At 38.5% G+C, this 22,937-nt stretch overlaps 1 protein-coding gene across 2 annotated transcripts in view; it reads right to left on the bottom strand.

Annotated features, from left to right (window-relative positions):
* PLCL2 (phospholipase C like 2) overlaps positions 1-22,937 on the bottom strand; it is a 194,719-nt gene that overhangs the window by 26,314 nt on the left and 145,468 nt on the right. For both annotated transcript variants that reach the window (XM_005545687.5, XM_065539872.2), the window contains exon 4: positions 21,782-21,857. In XM_005545687.5, coding sequence (XP_005545744.1) covers positions 21,782-21,857 — 76 coding nt within the window. The remainder of the gene's footprint in view (positions 1-21,781; positions 21,858-22,937) is intronic.

The raw sequence follows: 22,937 nt of genomic DNA on the forward strand, positions 1-22,937 counted from the left end.
ACTTCTTTGGGTTAGAAGTTAAGTAACCACTTCATTTTTCAAAATATTTTCAGCAAAGAAACATTAGCCCAACGAAAAAGTCCTTCTCTTACTAAAAAGCTAACAAGTAGTATCCCTTCTTCTGTAAGTCATACTATTCTGTCTAAAGACTAGAGTGAGTTTTAAAGTAGCTGGTGAAAATCAGGTGAGAAATAAAAAGCTTAAGACTAAGTCACACTCCCTCTCTCCTCCCCCAAGAAGTCAAGTTCATTTTATTTTAAAACTCCTTGCACTTTAATTACAGGAAGAGAAAAGATGAGGGACTCCCACTGTGGGGATGCGAATGGAGCATGACCCAGTGTTGGTAAAAGCTGTGGGTGGGCAAGGAGCTGTGTGAACCTGTGACTGCAGTGGAACAGGCAAAAGTGGATTACAGTAATCCAGAGAATTTAAAGAGCATGTGAGGAGGGTCTGGGGGAACTTGTCAGAGAATAGTGGGCACAGGCAGCACAGAGAAGTCACATGGAGACTAGAGAGTGCATCTCAAACCTCAACGAGTAACAGAATCGCTGGAGGTGTGTTTAAAGTGCAGGTTCCTGCATCTCCCTGGAGGTTCTGATTCAGGAGGTCTGCAGTGGGCCCAGCCACAAACATTTTCAGATTTCCATGCAAGAGGACTAGGGATCATTTTGAAGAAAACCCGATTAGGAAGATGGGGAGATGGGACAGAGAGATGCAAAGTCCATGTCCAGTAGGTATCAGAGGGTCATTATTAGAGGGGTATTTCAGAAAATCTAAGAACTGTAAGACTGTCTATCCTAAAAGACAAGAAGGAAGAAGGAAGGAAGAAGGAAGGAAGGAAGGAAGGAAGGAAGGAAGGAAGGAAGGAAGGAAGGAAGGAAGGAAGGAAGGAAACAGGAGAGGGAGGGAGGGAAGGAAGGAATGAAGGAAGGGAGAGAAAGAGACACAAGTGTTTTTCATTGATGAATTATAGGTAAGAAAAACCTATATACTTAATAAAAATAATTGGAATTTTATTGATCCTGAGAAAATTTCTTTTGTGATGATCATCTGCATATTTAGGTCATATTTAGAAGTTTTAAAATTGTTGATTTAAGCCAAAAGAGTCCTAATATTCTTACAGAGTGTGGCTGTTAGCTTATGTGGCCAGAGCATTGCCTGCTGGACATATGAAAAGCCACCAGGCAGACACTGGGGAGAATAAACAGAAAGGCAGATTCGGGACGGTGTCAAGGTTGCTGCTGCTGCCTCTGCTTAGTGATGGTAACAAGAATTCCCACTGTGAAAACAATCTTCAGGTTCACAAATAGAAACTAGGCCAATAATAATGAGGGGATAAAAAGTAGGATTTTTTTTTTTTCAAAAACAAGTTTCATTTATCTGTATGTTTCCAATATCTTCCAAATACTGTAGCAACACATTTGCATCCTAAATTTGTATATTTTAGAGTCATGTATAGCTGTTCATATTATCTTGAAGTTAACTGTTTAACAAAATAATTGTGTTTTTTCTATTAGCCAATGTCCCATATACTAGTCTAATTTAAACTAAAAGGCACTATAAAAGTCTCAAATAGTATGGCCTTGTCCATGTTTTCTTTAAAAGTGAAACATAACATTTTGGGGCAGCTATTAAAGAGGGAGGGAAAGGAACTAGGATTCCTTGATTCTACAACCATGTTGCCACCCAAGTGAGAAGAGGTAACAGTTAATTCTAGCCAAAGAAATGGAAAAAACGTCATTGAAAACCAACACTAACTAGGTAAACAGTCCTTTGGAAGTGTGACACAATTGCTATGTGCGATATATTTAACAGTCAGAATATACAGTGTGTTTAAAGACATCAAAGTTTGAAGGCTGTGAGCATATTACATGAATCCAATAAAACATGCAGGAATACGGATTAATGCTTAGGGGTAAATTATGTTCAGAGATTAACAAATGATCAGTGTCTCATACACAGACCTGGCTGGCCTGGTGTGGCCGCTCTTTCAACAAAATGATTGTCTTTGAGCCTCAGTTGCTCTGTGCCAAAGACCCAACCATTAAGTTCCTTTGACTCCATGACCCCAAGTTTCTGTTCCTAGGGAAAAGCAGTGGGTTATTTTTCTTCTGGAATGTTAACCATGAGGAAACCTGCTGCAATTTCTTTGTGATAATGAACTTGGGAACTAAGGGTATAAATAGTAGGTCATCAAGCAGCAGAGAAAGGACACATGGAAAATCCTTAGGTGATGTCAATGAGAGTTTAATTCAGTTCTCATCAAAAGGGAATGGAAGATACAGGCTGTGCGAACAAAGAACAGAATGAAGCCATCATTTCATGGTGAGGACTACACAAATCATGTAAGCTTTGCTTTAGAGCTATAATGTTAAATTTTAAAAATTGGTATGGCCACACAAAATTATATTATTGAATTTTTATATAAAGAAACATTTTAGAAATTTATTGCTTCTTTCAGCATTATCTCTAAAATCTAAACAGCCAGATTTTTTATATGTGTAGGTGTTGATTACACATAATTTTCCAATTATTATTTCAAAATATTTTATAATTTAAATCTTTTAAATAGTTTTTTCCTGAAGGGCTTAAAAGCTTAATGACAAAAAATGAATTATAATGCTGATAAAATGTGAGGTTTTGTAAAAATTAATAAATGGGTGCAAAATTTTCAAGATGGCATAGTTAACTCAGAACATTTAGTACAACTGCATACAACTATACTGGGAAATAGTGAAGAGAAATTTCCACTTCTATCAAGTTTTCCGCTTCCCATCACAGATAACAAACTTAGATGAAAACCAAACAGCCCTGAAAATAAAAATATGATATATACAATAAAAATATATCAAAAAGAGGTTTTTGCTTTGAAAGGAAGTGAGGGCCAAGTCAGAAACATGGCATCACCTCCTTTTTCGATGAAATGAATGCCATTTATTCTTGCCAAATGTAAAGCAGACGACCTTTCAAACATTCTGGTTAGGATTTTCTCTACCAATCTAAATGATATGAAAATAAAATACAGCATGTAGCACATGGCTAAAATTTTAGAAGCAAATATAATTTTAAAAATTCTTCATGAGGAGACATATTGATCTTAAATGGATACACTTAAAGATTAGTTTTTCAACTGAAAATTTACTTTGCTGTCCCAAAAAGCTCTTTTATCACAAACACAATCAGTACAAAAATTTTTGTGTGTAGATTAAAAAACAAATTAAAAGCAAAAGCTAAAATCTTTTAAATGGTGACAAAATATATATTTATATTTTTAATTTATTTCAAATTCCCCAAATTAGGTGTAGTGGATTATTTCCTGAAAGATGGAATACCATATGACACAGGTGTGTTTGGGACCTCATTCAAGAGGTGAATGTCAACGGTATTAAACATACCTTAACGTAACATGGTTTGTACGTATGATATCACACTACTTAGAGAACAAAATATGGATATCTGATAATTTTATGAGAATACGTATAATTTATATACAGTACCTGTTTAAATGTACAGGCTTTGTAAACTATATGCTCTGCCTCAAAACTCCAGAGGTCTGAAGTTTGGGTGTGTGGCCGACCTGCGGGTGTTTACATCCTAATCCTTGTGGAGATGTGGAAATGCCTAATTGCTTTTCAGATAGTTCCAGTTGGTAGCCTCCTTTTCTTGGCCTTCTTCCCAAACAATCTGGGCATTAACAAAAGCCAAATTATTTTAAGATGGATTTTGCACTGTTAAATCCCGTTCCACATGAGATGGAAAAGATAAACCAGGTCTCTTAAATATATGCCTGAAACCCAGATGGATGACAAGATCCTTGCAATGCCAAATCCACAGCAGTACAATTTGTGAATGAATTATATGAGGGAGGTTTTCTTCTTCTGCCAGCACTTTCCATCTGGGTAGAGCTAGGTGAGATGAAGTTGCATAACTTTCAGCCCTTTGTGGAATCTAATTACCACGCCACCATTCTAAACACATGACCACGTGACTCACCCGGGTGGGATAAGAAGAAGAATGTGCTTAGCAAGACCCTTCTCACTTCATTTCACTGAGAAATAAAGAGGACTTCACCACAATTATGCACAGAGGAGTTCTGTTAGACCTACAACATTTTTGTTTGGATCGCCACACACGTTCTGTTAGACCTAGAACATTTTTGTTTGGATCGCCACTTTCACATCGATGCTTTCCTGCTCTCCCACAGTCTGGCATGATTACCATAACACACAAGGTCCTCGTGACTGCAGCCTGTCCATGTTTCTCCTTCTTTTTGACACCTCTTTCGATTTTAATTTTCAACAGATAATGTAGTCATATGGTTTAACAATTTTAAAAGTATAAACTGATATACAGGGAACTGTCTTTCCTTTCCCGATCTCCCAGCCTCCTTGTTTCCCTCCCCATCTCAGGCAACCGCTGTTATTCCTTCTTAGGTACCCTTCCTGAGAGATGCACACACAGCACACATGGCATATTCTCCCTGCCTCTTTAAAGCAAATGTTAGCAAATAACGCACACGGTTTCTCTTGCTTTTACAACTATCTATATCTCTATATATGTATATAAGATCTTTCTTATATATGTATACATATGTCTGGAGGCAAGTATATATATGTATACATACACGCAAATATATATACACACATACAGAAATGCATATACACATATATACACAAGTGTGTATATATATAACACACATACACACACATATACTTCTTTATTCTTTTTGTTTTGAGACAGATTCTCGCTCTGTCGCCTAGGCTAGAGTGCAGTGGTGCAATCTTGGCTCACTGCAACCTCTGCCTCCCAGGTTCCAGCGATTCTCGTGCCTCAGTCTCCCTAGTAGCTGGGACTAAAGGCATGTGCCGCCATAGCTGGCTAATTTTTGAATTCTTTATTCTTTATACAGTGGCATAATGTTCCATTATAAGAATGTATCATAATGTACGTCCCAGGGCCCTCCTGGTAAGCATTTAAGTTGTCCTCAATATTACAACAAAAACCTTTGCATATATGGCTTTCCCGAAGTATTTGATCATATTTATAGAATAATCTCTGAAACAATGGAATTATTGGTTGGAAGTATATAAACTTTGAAATTCTGAAATTTACTCCCATATGGGCTTCCCCAGATATGGACATGCACACAATTTACATGCCCTTTCTCCCCCAAATCTGAGTTATCAGCTTCCCCGATATCCTTACCAATCCATCGTGATTTATATGTGATAGAATTCTGGGGTCTTTAATACAAACATCTGAAAAATGGTATCTTCTTGAAATACTTCATTTACTAGACTTCCAGAAGATCAGTGTTCTCCTCCCACCTCTCTAGCTGTCACACCTTAACCTGAAACCCAGATGGATGCCCAAATGTTTTGAACACCTTAACCTCCTGTTTGCTCTTCTGCATCTTGCTGACATATAAATACTGGGGGCCAGGGATCCCTCTTCTATGTCTACGGTCATCTCTTAGATGAGCTCAGTCTCCCAGCTTGAAAGATTACCTTTGCAATGATAGCTCCCAAGTTTATTGATTCCAGTCTTGACTTCTCTAAACTTCAGACTTGGAGGTCAACTAGGCATATCAAACTTAACTTGTCCAAAACCATACCCCTGATCTTCCCTTTCAAGACCAGGCCTGCCCCAGTCTTCAGCATCCTGGTAAATACCAGCTCCATCCTTCCAAGAGGAAGCCAAAAATCATCTCTTTCTCTCCTCCTATGCCACATTCAATCCATCAATAAGTACTGTTAGCACAACCTTCAGAATGTTGGTTTTTGCCATACAAAATTCTTTTACATGCAGTCTAACACTAAGTCTGTTTGCTTAATATAATGTTAAAGCTTCTTAATATTCTTAATATTATGTATTATATATTATGTATTAGTTCCTGGCCTCCATTTCCAGCCTCATTTGCTGTTCCTGTCTTTCCCATGTGATATTCCACATTACTCACTGCTGCTGCTGGCATGGGCTGTATTGCCCTGCATACGCTCTTCTGTTTGTCTGGAATGTCTGTGCCCACTTGCCTTGGCTCTTAGACAAACAACCTTCTTGACTTAACTCCTGCCCTAAAGTCTGGTTCAACTATCCCCACAGACAGACCTCCCCACTCCTCTTCTGTGTGATCAGGGCTCTAGGGCAGTGTGCACTCACTCCTGCACTTACACCCTAGGCTGCACTTACACTTATGAGTGGCTTAGATGCCTGTCTCCAATACTCGACCTGGAGCCTTCTTAGGGGAGGATCCATATCCCGTTTTTCTGTGGAATCTCCAGCTTCTGGTCAGATGGAGAGAAAGAGCTTGTTTGTTGAACAAATAAATACGCAGCATTCTGTATTCAATTCAGCTCAACAGATATTTATTGAGTGCTGGCTTTGTGCCAGACACTGTTCTTGGCGTTTGGGAAACGTTATGAACAAACAAAGGTCCCTTCCCCTCAAGGAGTTTCCAGTCCAGTAGGAGGAACACAGACAACAAGTGATGGGCACAACAGATAACTCATTCACTCAAGTGGCCCTTCTATTTGGAAGACAGCCAATTCTATCTGTAGGCCTGATCTCCATCCGAAGCTTCACTCTAATTGTTTTGACAACTTACTAGCTATTTCCATTTGACCATCCTGCTGTGATCTCATATGTGTCACACTTGAAACAGACCTTCACAACCAACTTCTTTCTAAACGAATACTTCAGGCATCCACATTCTGTTGCTGGGAGTAGTATATGAACACGGAGGGCACAGGAGACAGAATCAATCACTGAGTTCCTGAGTGAGTCCTAAACTATCTAGTGACCTCACTGCTTGCAACAGTTTCCCGAAGTATTTAAGAAATTGACAGATAGAACTTGAGACAAGGGCTTTATCACCAAATAAGTTTGAGAAATGCTGAGTTAAACTGGAGGATATTTAGCATGATAATGTGTACTGAGAATCTCCAAAGGGGATAAGGTGCATTATAAAAATGTGATGATGAAGTCCTTTGCCCAAGGAACATGACTAGTGTTGCATGAATTAGGCTTTAGTAAATGTTGGCTTAAAAAAAATCAATCCCAAATGTTTTAGACTTGAATTAAAAGGCTTCCTTCATTGAGTCCAGCCTGTATTTCCAATCCTAATTTTTACTGTTTCCTGAAAAGCAAATATTTCCCTTCAGCCAGGACAATACATTTCATGTGCACTGAAAGTACATCTTGATGATAAAGTCTGCTAAGCTTTGGCCCATCTAAAATGCCTTGTTCCTTCTGCTTAACTTATACAAATCCTGCATTCCCTCAAGCCCCTAGTTCAAGCTTGGCCTCCTTTCCTAACAACAAAAGACTCTGAGACTGCTCCTTTCTTCAAATTTCATTTATACCTGTTATCTATACCACTCACTTGGTTGTGTTTTATTATAACTTTCCATGATGGTAGAAACATTATCATCATTTTTTTGCATCTCTAATAAGTAATTAGTATAATAACTTGTCATGAAACAAATTCCACAAATGCATGACTGTGTTTTTAATGTAATATGTTAATATGTTATTGACACAGCACTGACCTATAATGAGAATACAGTGACCTATAATAAAAGAACACAGGTTAATTAAAGTTGCTTTATATTCTTTATTCTTATAAGAAAGTTTACCTCTAAATACTGTTAAAACATTCTTAGAATGCATTTGTTCACTTTTATTCAATTATTTATATATTCCCTTTTACAATCCCTTATATATTTATAATATACTATAGTATTTGTAGACCACAGAATTAGAGAGCTGGAAAAGCCTTAGAGATAATCTGGGCCAAATCACTTTATATTAAATGTAAGGATACCTAATATACACACATATGTATGTATATACATAACCTTCTGGTATTTGTATGAGAAAGGTGATTCATTTTGTCTGTGGACTTTACTTATAGTTCTTCTCAGTTTTAATAAGCAATTATAATGGGAATTCTCATAACCAAGTGGTTTATTTACGCAAGTGCCAGAGTTAAAAATAGCCTGAGAGTTACTCCTGACCCCTCTTCAGCAGAACACCTGCTGAGATGACCCTGAGAATTGCTATTTAAATACAAGGGGATGCTTTCAGAGACTCTACGGGTTTACAAAGGAAGGAGGGAGGAAGATGTGACAAGAGAGCACAGTGTTGGGATTTAATCACAGAACAGGTACCCCAGGAAAGGCAAGTATCCCCCAAACTTCCCTCCCCTTCATTTGTGGCACAGGGGAAATGTCACTGGTGAAAGCCATGTTCTATGCTGCTCTAGAAAGATAATTTGGCTGTCCCTCAATCACACAGCTGGTGCATGTCTGAGTCAGAGCAGTCACTCACACTGTCCCTGTGCGAGACAGAGGAGAGAGGCTTAGGGAAAGAGTATGAACTCAGAAGAGGGCCTGCTCTGCTCCACCCTCAAAAGAGAAGTTCTCAAAACCTGAATGTGCTCACCACAATGCAAATTCCTGAGTCCCACTCCCAAATGGTCAATATTTTGGGAATGATATAAAGAGACTGCATTTTCAACAAGCATTCCCGGGAGATTCTGACCACACATATGAAAAATAGCATTAGTGTGAAAGTTGATGTGGGAATCTCTCTTTTCTTTGCATGACTGTGAATAGATGATGTGGGAATCTTAGAGCAGAATTAGGGTGAAGGTTACAGGGACGGTTGGGGTGTGGTGAGACGGGTTTCTAGACACCAGTTGCTTATTGTGAAGTTTTTGCTCTGAATGAGTTGGCCTAGTTGTTGTCTTTGTGGTCATTTCCTCTGCCATCCCTTATCAGTGATGCAGGTCCCTTGTGAGGGAATTAAAATGAGAAAGAGGCCACTGAGGACGCTGTTACTTCTTTTCTTCCCTTGACTTCACTAATTATTAGTTAATTAATTAGTAAATGCCTAGAAGAAGATGTGGTGGTTCAATACCCAGTCTTTAAGAGAAAAGATGTTGCGGATTTCAAATGGGGTATGGGAGTCTGATGCAGGTTTCCTGTGTCTCATCTTCAGAAAGGTTGGCTTTTCACCTTCAGAGTTAAGTGTTAACTTTACTCCTTGAAACTAATGATGATGGGTTACAATTTATGTGTCTTGTAACATTGTATGGGATGACTTGTTTAATCTTTTTCAGTAACTGTAATCCAGCCATTCTCAAACTGCTGTTTATGTAACTGATCTTAGTTCACTGTAATTTAGAAGGCATAGGGCCATCAGGGAATCACATAATCCACTGCCACTTAGAAGAAGGAAAATGGGGCAGAGAGGGGTCAAGTGACTAAACTAAAGTCACAGAGCAAGACATGGTACAGAGGGCACCAGAACATGGGTCTCTGAATTCCCAGGAAAGAACCTTTCACTTTTGTAAAACAGAGCTGAGAAACATTCTGACATAAATGAGAACTGAGAGGATTTGGATCTGTGTCCCCATCCAAATCTCATGTTGAAATATAATCCCCAATGCTGGAGGTGGGTCCCAGTGGGAGGTAATTGGATCATGGGGGTAGCATTCTCATAAATGGTTTAGTACCATCCCACCTTGGTAGTATACAGTGAGTAAGTTCTCACGAGATCTGGTTGTTTAAGAATGTGTGGCACCTCCCCCTCTCTTCCTCCTGCTCGGGCCATGTGAAGATGCCTGCTCCCGCTTTGCTTTTCACCATGATTGTAAGTTTCCTGAAGCCTCATAAAACAGAAACTGATACTGAGAAGCAGGGCATTGCTGGAAAGACACTTGAAGATGTGGAAGCAGCTTTGGAACTGGTAATGGGCAAAGGTTGGAACAGTTTGGAGAGTTCAGAAAAAGAAAGGAAGATGAGGGAAAGTTTGGAACTTCCTAGAGACTTGTTAAATTGTTACGACCAAAATACTGATAGTGATATGGACAATGAAGTCCAGGCTTAGGAGGTCTCAGATGGAAATGAGGAACTTACTGGGAACTGGAGTAGAGGTCACTTTTGCTATGCTTTAGCAAAGAGTCTGGCTGCATTGTGTCCCTGCTCTAGGGATCTGTGGAACCCTGAACTTGAGAGTGATGATTTAGGATATCTGGAAGAAGAAATTTCTAAGCAGCAAAGTATTCAAGATGTAGCCTGGCTGCTTCTAACAACCTATGCTCACATGCACAAGCAGAGCAATGACCTGAAACTGGAACTTATATTTAACAGGGAAACAGAGCATAAAAGTTGGAAAAATGTGCAGCCTGGCCATGTGGCAGAAAAGAAAAGCCCATTTCAGAAGAGGAATTCAAGCAGGTTGCAGAAATTTGATAAATAAAAGGCAAATGCTAATAGCCAGGACAATGGAGAAAAGGCCTGAAAGGTATTTCAGAGACCTTCCTGGCAGCCTCTCCTATCACAGACCCAAGGCCTAGGCAGGAAGAATGGTTTCATGGACCAAGTCCAGGGCCCAGCTGCTCTGTACAGCCCCTAGACACTGCTCCCTGTAGCCCCTTTCTTTTGGCTGATTTCTCCCTTTTGAAACGGGATTACTTACTCAATCCCTATATCCCCATTGTAACTTGGAAGTAAGTAACTTGTTTTGATTTTACAGGTTTATAGGTGGAAGGGACTTGCCTTGTTCAGATGAAACTTTGGACTTTTGAACTAATGCTGGAATGAGTTAAGACTTTGGGGGATTATCGGGAAGGGATGATTATATTTTGAAATGTGAGAAGGACATGAGATCTGGGAGGGGCCAGAGTAGAATAAATGGTTTTAATCTGTGTCCCCACCCAAATCTAATGTTGAAACATAATCCCCAGTGCTAGAGGTGGAGCCTGGTGGGAGGTGACTGAATCATGGGGGCAGAGTTCTCACGAATGGTTCAACACCATCCCCCCTTTTGAGTTCTCATGAGATCTGGTTGTTTAAAAGAGTGCATCACCTCCTCCAACCCTCCTGATCCAGCCATGTAAGATAGGCCTGCCTCCCCTTCACCTTCCGCTATGATTGTAAGTTTCCTGAGACCTACACAGAAGCTGAGAAGACGCTAGCATCATGCTTCCTGTACAGCCTGTGGAACCATAACCCAATTAACCATGAGCCCATTTCTTTCTAAATTACCCAGTCTCAGCTATTTCTTTATAGCAGTACGAGAACAGACTAATACAAAACAAAAAGTTATAAGGCTCTCGGGTTTCCTTTTGCAAATATAATTGACCTTTCAACAACAGGGGTATTAGGGGCATTGACCCTGCATGCAGTCAAAAATCTGCATGTAACTTTTGACTCCCCAAAAAGTTTACTAATAATAGCCTACTTTGGACCTGACGGATGTTTACTGGTAACATAAACAGTTGATTAACACATATTTTGTATATTATATGTATTATATACTATATTCTTAAAATAAAGTAAGCTAAAGAAAAGAAAACATTAAGAAAACCATGAGGAAGAGAAAACATATTTACTATTTATCAAGTGGAAGTGGATCATCATAAAGGTCTTCATCCTCATCATCTTCTAGCTGAATATACTGAGGATAACGAAGGAAAGAAGGGGTTGGTCTTGCTGTCTCAGAGGTGGCAGAGGCAGAAGAGGCGGAGGAGGCAGAAGGAAAGGCAGGAGAGGCAGGCACAATCAGTGTAACTTTATAGGAATGCACTGCAATTTCTATCTTTTTTGCTTTTTTGCTTCTCTAAAAATGCTTCCATACAGTACCAGTCCTTCTTCCACTTTTTGCTTTAGTTTCAGTGCCAGTATCATAGGAGGATCTTTGTCATAAAAGAAGTCAAAAGCAGTCTTGAATAATAGGAACGCTTCTGCCAGATTGTCTGATGTCAATTTATTTGCTGGCACTGCTTCTTCTACATCTTCCTCATTGTCTGGCACTGGTTTGGAAACACTCATCTCTGTCAAGTTATCTTCTGCTAATTCCTCTGGTGTGGTGTCCATGAGCTCTTGATTTTCTCCAAAATCCATAACCTAAAACCCCTCACCCCCCAACTTTTTTTTTTTTTTTTTGCCATATCCACAATCTCTTTCATGATTTCTTTCAGCAGCTCTGTTATAAATCCTGTGAACATCTGGACAGTTTTCTCCAGTAGGAATTTATTGTTTTGGACTTGATGACTTTCAAGGATTTTTCTTAACAATAATGGTATCTTCAACAGTATTTCGAATCCTTCTAGTCATGTATGATGTCCTCTCTATCAGGGGTTCTCTTCTACAGCATTAACAATCCTTTCCATACAGCATCCTCTGTAATGAGTTTTAAGGTACTTATGACCCTTTAATCTACAAGCTGACTTGGAGATATTGTGCTTGGGGGAAAATAGACCATATTTCATCGCCTTCAGTGTTGAACTCATGGGATTCTGGGTGGCCAAGGGCATTGTCCAATATCAAAAGAACATTAAAAGGCATTCTTTTACTGGCAAGGTACTTCCTGACTGCAGGAACAAAGCATCAATGAAACTAATACAGAAGAAGCTCTTGTTGTTCAGGCCTCTGTGTTGTACAACCAAAAGACTGGCAGCTGGTGTTTATCTTTCCCCTTTAAGGCTTGGGCATTAGCAGCTTTATAGATAGGGGTAGTCCTGATCATAAACCTGACTGTATCTGCACAAAACAATAGTTAGCCTATCCTTTCCTGCCCTAAATCCTGGTGCTTGCTTCTCTTCCTTACTAACAAATGTCTTCTGTGACGTTTTTTTCCCCCCTAGAACAGGGTATAGCTGCATTAAACACCTGTTCAGGCAGATATCCTTTCTCCTCAATGGTTTTTTAAATTTTATTTTTATTTTAAATTTTTATAGGTGCATAGTAGGTATATATACTTATGGGGTACATGACATGTTTTGATACAGGCATGTAAAGCATAATAATGGAAAATGGGATATCTATCCACTTAATAAGCATTTATCATTTGTGTTACAAACAATTCCATAATACTCTTTTCATTGTTTTAAAATGTACAATAAAATTGTTATTGACTACAGCACCCCTGTTGTGCTATCAAATACTAGGTCTTACTCATTCTTTCTAACTTTTTTTTTTTTGGTACGCATTAACCATCCCCACCTCCCCAACCCTGACCTCCCATTGCCTTTCCCAGCCTCAGGTAACCATCTTTCCATTCTCTATCCCCATAAATTCAATTATTTTGATTTTTAGATTCCACAAATAATTGGGAACATGTGATGTTTGTCTTTCTGTGCTTGGCTTATTTCACTTAACATAATGACTTTCCAGTTCCATCCATGTTGCAAATGATAGGATTCCATTCTTTTTTATGGCTGAATAGCACTGCATTGAGTATAAGTATCACATTTTCTTTATCCACTCAACTGTTGGTAGATGCTTAGGTTGCTTCCACATCTTGGCTAGTGTGAACAATGCTGCAATAAACATGGGAGTGCAGGTATCTATTTGATATACTGATTTCCTCTCTTTTGGGTATACATGCAGCAGTGGGATTGCTCGATCGTATGGTAGCTCTATTTTTAGCTCTTTGAGGAACCTTCAAACTGCTCTCCATAATGGTTGTACTAATTTACATTCCCACCAACAATGTATGAGGGTTCCCTTTTCTTCACAGTCTCGCCAGAATTTGTTATTGACTGACTTTTGGATAAAAGCCATTTTAACTGCAGTGAGATGATATCTCATTTAGTTTTGATTTGCATTTCTCTGAGGATCAATGATATTGAGCACCTTTTTATATGCCTGTTTGTCATTTGTGTGTCATCTTTTGAGAAATTCCTATTAAACTTTTTGCCCATTTTAAAATTGGATTATTAGACACTTTTTCCTACAGAGTTGTTTGAGCTCCTTATATAATCTGGTTATTAATTCCTTGTCCCATTCATTCAGTGGGTTTTCTCTCCATTTTGTTGTTTGTTTCCTTTACTGTGTGGAAGCCTTTTAACTTGATGTGATCCCATTTGTTCATTTTTGCTTTGGTTACCTATGCATGTGGGGTATTACTCAAGAAATCATTGCCTAATCCAATGCCTGGAAAATTTCCCCAATGTTTTCTTGTAGTAGTTTCACAGTTTGATGTCATAGATTTAAATTTTGATTTGGTTTTTGTATAAGGAGAGAGATAGTGGTCTAGTTTCATTCTGCATATGGATATCCAGTTTTCCCTGCACCATTTACCGAAGACACTGTGTTTTCCTCACTGTATAATCTTGACACCCTTGTGGAAAATGAGTTCATTGTAGATGTGTGGATTTGTTTCTGGATTCTCTATTCTGTTTCACTGGTCTATGTGTCTGCTTTTATACCAGTACCATGCAATTTTGATTACTATAGCTCTGCAGTATTATTTGAGGGCAAATAATATGATTCCTCCAGTATTGTTCTTTTTGCTCCAGATAGCTTTGAATATTCTGGGTCTTTAGGGGTTCCATATAAATGTTAGGATTTGTTTTTCAATTTCCACGAAGAATGCCACTAGTATTTTGATAGCGACTGTATTGAATCTGTATATTGCTTTGGGTAGTATGGACATTTTAAAAATATTGATTCTTCCAATCTATGAACATGGAATATCTTTCCAGTTTTTTATGTGTACCCTCTTTCTTTCATTAGTGTTTTATAGTTTTCATTGTAGAGATGTTTCACTTCTTTAAGTTAATTCCTAGGTATTTAATTTTATTTGGGGCTAATTTAAGTGGGATTACTTGTTAATTTCAAATTGTTCACTGTTGGCATATGGAAATGCTACTGATTTTTGCATGCTTATTTTGTATCCTACAGCTTTACTGCATTTGTTTATCAGTTCTAACAGATTTATGGTGGAGTCTTTAGGCTTTTCCAAACGTAAGATCATACCATCTGCTAACAAGGATAATTTGACTCAATGACTTTCTTAATGGCATCTGGGAACTTGCCTGCTGCCTGTTGGTTGACAGAAGCTGTTTCACCTATTACCTTGACATTTTTTAAGCCAAACCTCTTTCTAAAATTATCAAACCATCCTTTGCTGGCATTAAATTCTCCAGCTTTGGATCCTTTACTTTCAATTGTCATATAATGACTTCACTGTTTCTTGAATCATATTAGTCTATAGGTGTGCCTTTTGTATAGCAATCCTGTACCCATCTAAAAGCTATATTTTCAATGTGAGATAAAAAAAATTTTGCAAAAGAAGTGCAAGGTTTTCATACCTGCTGGTATGGCTGCAACAATAGCTTCATGAATTTTCTTTTCTTTTCTTTTTTTTTTTTTTGAGACGGAGTCTTGCTCTGTGCCCCAGGCTGGAGTGCAGTGGCGCAATCTCGGCTCACTGCAAGCTCTGCCCCCCAGGTTCACGCCATTCTCCTGCCTCAGCCTCCCAAGTAGCTGGGACTACAGGCGCCCACCACCACGCCCGGCTAGTTTTTTGTATTTTTTTAGTAGAGACAGGGTTTCACGGTGTTAGCCAGGATGGTCTCGATCTCCTGACCTTGTGATCTGCCCGCCTCGGCCTCCCAAAGTGCTGGGATTACAGGCTTGAGCCACCACGCCCGGCCTTCTTTTCTTTTTTTTTAGAACAGTCCTTATGCTGGATTCATTTATCCTGAAATGGCAGTCAACTGCACACCTCAATCTATGGTATATACTAAGCAATTCAACTTTTTCTTGAAATGTCATGACTCTTCTCTGCTTGTTGGGAGCACTTACAGTATCACCAGTGGCACTTCATATAGGTCCCATGGTGTTACTCGAGGTTTATGGTATTGCACTAAACATGATGAATAATATGCCATAACTATGAGAGATCACTTTTTACTGGGAATGCAATTTACTGGAATGATAAACTGCTCAGTCAGAGATGATTAGCATCACACAGCGTTTTAAGCAGATACTCCCAACACTTGAGCTCACCACAACAGCAACAGGAGGTGGCTATGAAATTATTACAGTAGCAAAGTATGTTTTGCAGTTAATTTTAGTAGTTATGAGTTAACAGTGTATCTTACATTTGTTTACATTTTTCTTAATTGTGAATGATGTCATGTATGGGCTTTAAGTGTGTGCATAAGTTTTGATAAATTTTAACTTTTTATAACAGATTTGTGCATATCTTATGGCAGTAAACGATAAAATAGACTAGTACCTACATATATTTTATGCACTTGTGGTTTATCTTCTTAAATTTTTTGATATTTCCATGCTACATGGTTCATGTCTTTTTTCAAATTGTTGCCAACCTCCAAAAAATGTCTCAGTATATTTATTGAAAAAACTCACATATATGTGGACCCATGCTGTTCAAACTTGTGTTGTCCAAGGGTCAATTGTATTTTCAAACAGAACACTTGTGAAGTGCTTTCAGAATGAATCTCGCAGATGATTTTCTTTACTATGTTGGGCAAGATGATGTGCATGAACCAAGTGACAGATGGTGATGGCTTACTTATCTGATAACCTCAGCTCCTAGGAGCACACTGAGATATGAGGAGTTTGGAAAAAAAAAAAAAAGTCTCTGAGCAATTAAATCCAGGTAATGTAGGTCTGGCCTGACATTCTGCCGGTTTTCCCTATGCAGGAGTGTGTTGGGGCCTCATCCTCTTTTATGTAAGATAAATCGCTTGGTCACAGGGGAGACATCAACAGCTCAGCAGACTGGAAGCAGCAAATATAAGAGCAAAAAAAAAGAGCGGTATACAAACAGACAGTTAGAAATACAGTACAAAGTAGTAGGAAGTGAGAGTTTAATGAAAGGAGATGGAATTAAACTATTAACACCATGTCCAGATCTGAACAGTCACAGCAGGCAGGCTGCTGTGTGTGCAGGTGATGGGGTCTCCAAACTTAAAGACTTCAAGAAATCACTGCATTAAACTGCAGCATCTCAAGATGATCCTGGGTCTTCAAAACAAATGTTCAAATTATTTTTGGCAAATCAAATTTAAGAAAGCAGGGATGTATAAGATCCACTGAAAATTTCCCATTAAATTGATTAAAATGAAGGGTAATTGAAGCTTTTATTATTAGGAAAGTTAACTTCTTCGATCCCACTTTACTCAGTGATGATGCAACCCTGGCCATGCATGAAAATACGTTGGAGCTTTTAGCAAAGAAGCTTCCATTTAAAGAGGTCTGGGGAGGGCTGGGTCATCTTTCATTTAGTTTGATCCTCCCTCCTAACAGTCATTCTGAAAGTGCACAGAACAGATTCTCCTGCCAAAAGAGGAACCAGGCTCTCATCCTCCCAGGCATGCAGGCATCACCTCTGCCTGGGGCATGCCCATGAACACAGGGAAGCCAGCAGGGGTCCTTTGCAGGCTCTCCGCCCCTCTGCAACCTGACACTGTCCCAGGCCTTGTGGGTGTGGGATCACATCTTTGGGAACATCCTCAGTTCCTGCGGCAGCTTTTGTCCCTTGATTCCTTCCTTTTTTTTTTCTTCAAATTTAGTTTTTATTTTTACTAGAATTATGCATGTACATAAAGAACCAAATAATTGTCCACAATTCTCCCTCCCTAGAAGCAGTCACATTCAACACCTTTAGCTGATTATTTCCCTTCTTTAGTATTTATGTTCATATTTCTAAGTAACATGCTTATATTGTTTACTTAGAATTGTTTTTCAAGCATCATCTATTAAATTCCCCATATGAAGGATGGGAATTTTGCTATTTTTAACCTCCCTACTGTCAGGACACAGAAATCTAAGTGTTAATTAATCCAGCTTCCAGACAGTTTCTCTCTTTTATCACTAGCTTTATCCCAGTTCCCAGAGGTACCTGGTCACCAGGTTAGATCTGAGCTGGTGCCTGGCCTGTGAGTCAGGCTGTGTCAGGCCCCCCACGACCAGCTTTAGATTCAGGTTCCTGAGTGGGTAGCTAAGCCAATTATCACTTGTTCAGCTGTTACTCAGTTTCTAGAATTTTGTTGCTCCCGTTTTCTTTGTCCTTATGGATTTGTGGCTTTAAAAAAAAAAAAAACACACACACACACAAAACAAAAAAAACACCTTTACTGTCATTTTAACGAGGTTTTAGAGTGGAGATTAAAAGCATTTGTTAATTCATCATCTTTAACAGGATGTCATTGATTTGCTTTTTTCCTCCTCCAGAGAACAATTTATTTTCCATTTAAAATCACCTGACAGAAACACCTAGCTCACTGAGGGAAAGCAGTTTGGGTTTCCTTCTTGATCATCTTCCTATCCTTTATTAAGCATACCAATTCAGCGACTAGAAAGGAAATTATAATCCAAAAATGGGTTACAGTTTTGGCATTGAAAGAGACAAAGACTTAGGTGTTAGAAAGTGGAAAAGACTTTTGCCCTGAAAGAATTTGACACATCTTTTCCCAACTTTTATACATGTCTAACAAATGAACTTTCATGATGTTTCTCCCTCTGCAGATTCCTGTTCAGCTCTCCTGCTGGTGTTCCTTACCAATCCCCTACTTGAGAACGTGTATGCATGTGTTTGAATTATAAAGACCCATTCTTATATGGCCACATCACTTCTCACTCCCATGGCGGCCCAGACTCACGCATTCCATCACCCCAGCAGGATCTGATATTTAATCAGTCCCTTTGGCTGGCACTGCTGATCTCTGACTCTGAGCAAAGTCCCCATACTCTTGCCCCTGTCTTGAATCCCCGCTTTCACTTCCTCACCCCCGAAGTTGGTGTTCTCCTATGACTCCACTTCCTTGTTTACCTCATCAATGGAAAACACTCCTCTCTTTTTCAGAATTTTTCTAAATGTCACGGCTTTCTGTGTTATCTCAGACGAGGAGCCTTTCTCCCTTTCTAAGGTCAAGTGTTTCATGACTGTACTTCATTCCTGACCTCACATCTTTCATCCTGAACCTCTGTCTCATCTATTAATGTCTTCCTCTTCACTGGGTCGTTTATAATCCTAGCAACATGGTTTTATTACTAAAATTTCTCTTTTACCCCAACTCTCTCTGCTACCGCATTCTCTTCTTAACAGAGAGGACTATGCAGGCAGGCTGCCTCCAACTGCGCATCTCTGAGTTGTTCCCACTGCTCTTTCCGCAGTCCCTTTGGGTCCTCCACTACTGGGATGCATAGGTTCCTAGCCTACCTTGGTTGGAGGTCTTCACTTCTCAGCACTCCTCTCCTGCCACGCTTCCTCTTCCCAGTACTAACATCAGCATACGCATGTCCCTATGTAAAAAATAGATTACACAGCCAGAAGCCTGAACCCTTCTGAACTGGGGACGCTTTTTAACGTGTTTGGAGGTGGAGGTCTGACTCTTTATTTCCATTCAATTATTTAAATGAGGTTTTAACTAATAAAAATATATGTTTGTGCTTTAACATTTGAAATACATCGAAAATAATCCTTTCTTGCAGCACTTTGGTGACCTATATCTGTTGGCAAGCAGAGTAACAATTACTTATCAAAAGTAAGATCTTATGCAAATGTCTTTTGAGCCCAATATAAATTAGCAATTCTTCATATGACTAATGAGTATATGTCCTTACCATAATTGTAAACATGAGAAACAAAAGATCAAGGGACTCTAAAATAAGTACTTGGTATAACAGAAGGGCTGTGTAGGCGTTCAGCAGTAACTGTGAAACCAAAAGATAATCTTTATATGCTTCTAAAGATCTTTAAACCCAGAGCAACTTGAACCATTACACAGTGGTTATTCTTCCCCCATCCTAATCAAAATCCCTAATAGATAAGATTCTTCAGCTTTTTAAGTACAAGCACATGTATCTCTTACTGAAATCAAACATAAACAGAAAGCCACATTATACTCAAAATTATCAAATTTCATAAACCAGTGAATTGACAATAACTCAAATCGTTGAATAGTTTTTTTTTCTGATAAACAGTTCGTTTTTCAAATTCCACAAAGGTCATAATTTTCATAGCAATACATGCATTGAATGGAATCAAATAATTAAAATCAAATCATATTTAGTCAGTTAATATTTGGGCAACTACTCTGCGCAGAATGTTAGAACAGATGTCATGCGTAAGATACAGAGAGCAACTTGATATACAATCTTAGTGCTTTAGGAGGTTATTATCCTGTTTACAAGATGGAATGCATTAATAAAATACACAATAACTGAAGAAGCCCTACCAACTGAAGCAAATTAAAGGTTTAAAGGGCTCAATAGAATGCTTTAGGTAACATAAATCCTGGAATCTTGAAAGGTCTCCTAGAAGACTGTTGAGATAATTGAAAAAGAAGAAAGTACAGATTGGCAGAGAGGACAGAGAAAGAAGTCTCAGCAGATGAGTGGTATGTGAAAATCTGATTAAGTAAAAACACAGGGAATGGGGACAGGCAGCCCAAAGCAGAGGGTGGATGGCTCACCATCCCTTCCCTTCCTTCCTCACTCTCCAGAAGCACCTTCCTTATCTACTGTCAACTGCCTCCCATCAGGTCTGCCCAGGGACATTCTCTGCACACAGCTATTATGGTCAGTACCTGAAAGCTCAGGCCCTCTCCTGTTCTACACAAACACCAATGTCTCCCCAGTGCCTCACACACCAACCTGAGACTCCTGAGTAACACACGGTAAGTATTCAATGTATTTACTGTGTTTACTTCCATATCTCCTGTTCAATTTGAAGGCTCCAGAAGGTAACCAATCATTGTTTTTTCATGTTTTGGTATGCAAGGGCTACCATGTACCTTATGCATACAGAAGTTCAAAACACATCTATTAAATGAATGAACAGATGATTTAATAAATTTTATATAATATTGGCAAAATGGTGGGCTTGTTGGTAGATGACCTCACTCCTCCTGGCGAAGTTAGGAGTTTAGATTTGTTACCAGAGACCCTGCTAAGCAACTGGATGATTTTGTACAGGACAGTGACATGATAAAAATTGTGTTTGAAGAACTTGTTTTAAATGTAGATTGTAGGGAGAGTTAGCCTGGAAAGGACTAGAAATAGAAAGATCATTCTGCTAATAACATTTGCTGACAAGATTAGTAAAACAAGATGGGGATTATGGAGTTTGTTGATTAGTCACTAATATGAATATTCTTTCAATAGATACTGGAAAAAAAGGTCACACATATATTTATCTTTGATCTATTTTAAACAAGTTCATTTCTGAGATAAGGGATTTTTTTTTTTTTTTTTCAGAGTAGGCGATTTAGTTTCTTAGTTTAAAAGAATAGCAACCAAAAAGCCTCAGAAAGTCAGGACAGATTTTTTTTTTTATGACTTGAAAATATTCTTTATATTAGAATCTCCCAAATCAACACTCAAAACATTAGAAAATTAAAAGAACTCCATTTTGTGTATTTTTATTACGATGCAGAATACCGAATTTTTTGGTTTTACCACAGCTAAAATTAACTGGATGATTGTTTACATAAGAAGAATTTTATAATCTGGTATAACATTTGGATGTTAAATTAATGAATTTATCAGCACTTGAAAATGCCCGTGTGTTAAAAAGTGTCAGGAGGTTGTAACTGGTACCTATCTCCTTTACAAGAAGCCATTCTCCCTCTGCTCAAGCCTTACCTATTCTACTGTGTACTAGAGTCATGGGTGACCAGCAGGAGCTTTGGCAACACAGTTAACACTGAAGAAGAGATTAGTGCAGAGTTTCTCAATCTTGGCTGTACATTAGAAACACCTGGGAATTTAAAATCGTTATTAATTCCCAGCCCCACACCTCAGACCAATGTTGATGTATTCTGAATGGTCCCCTCAGGTGAGTTTGTTACCTAAGGCTGAGAACCACTGAATTGGTATTTTCTTTAGCTATAGAAAAACAATTTTCTTATTTGATTTTCTTGATATAGCATCCAAAAAATGAAATAGTTTTGGGGCAAAATATATGATGCTATTAATTTTATTTTAAAGAGAGGAAACAAACTTTCACTTACCTGCCTTCTGACAATGTACAATCTTTTCATATACAGCATCTGCATTTTCAATCAACGCCTTGAGGGACTGAATCATCTGCAAAGGGAATATTCAGACATGAGATTACACCTGACAACTAGACACCCTCCTGCATTCATGCACAAGGCTCTTCTCCTAAAACAGGCTGATATGATGATATCAAACGCTTTTTTATCTGACTTTCCACTACTCAACTTCAAATGTGCATGTGAAAAATGATAAAATCACGCATCCCCGCATAATGATTAAAACAAGATGCGAATAGTATTACTTTCCAAGTGCAGTGAGGCTAGTACAACACTGAACTTGAACCCTGAGCTAATACTGAACTGAGTTCATTTCAGCGTGAAAAGCTACAAATATGCATGCAAATCTGATCTGAGTTTTAAACTGTATTTTTGGTTATCCATTTTAACAAAATTTTCAACTTCATCTTATAGAAAACTTCAACACCTACACGCTTCACTCATTTTAGCCAAAATGTCTTCATATGAAATTCAGTTTAAAACATACAATGAGAATTAAAAATAGCATTTGTTTGATACCATCCATCACTAATAGTACCTCTAAAACTAGTAGTTTTATGTTTCTATTAGTGGTTTTTAAAATGTTCAAATTTGAATTCTTATTCCAAATTGCATGTGCTTGTTTTAAGAGCTCAAGCCTGAAGAAGAGAAAGAATCAGTGAACAGCTGATCCATTATTTTACTCACCAAAAAGCTAGGAAAAGATCCCTCTGAAGTAATCTTGTTGGCTCTAAAATCATTATGAAAAGGAAATGGGATAGCCAGAAACAACCCTCATGGCTCAAATGGGTACAATTATGATATCTGCCTTAGTATAAATCTACATATTTGTATTTAAATGTCCAAATATTTTGCATTATAATATTACTCATCTATTTGACATGACCATCATATTTTAAGTAATAAACACCCATCCATTCCTTTCATTTCTGTCTCATTTTTTATTTATTTATTTTTTAAAGAGACACGGTCTGTTCTGTCAGCCAGGCTGGAGTGAAGTGGTACATTCATACCTCAGTGCACTCTCCAACTCCTAGACACAAGTAATCCTCTAGCCTCCATCTCCCAGGCAGCTGGGACTACAGGTGTGTGCCACCATGCCTGGCTAATT

The sequence above is a fragment of the Macaca fascicularis genome, chromosome 2, assembly GCF_037993035.2.
Source record: "Macaca fascicularis isolate 582-1 chromosome 2, T2T-MFA8v1.1".
NCBI lineage: Eukaryota > Metazoa > Chordata > Mammalia > Primates > Cercopithecidae > Macaca > Macaca fascicularis.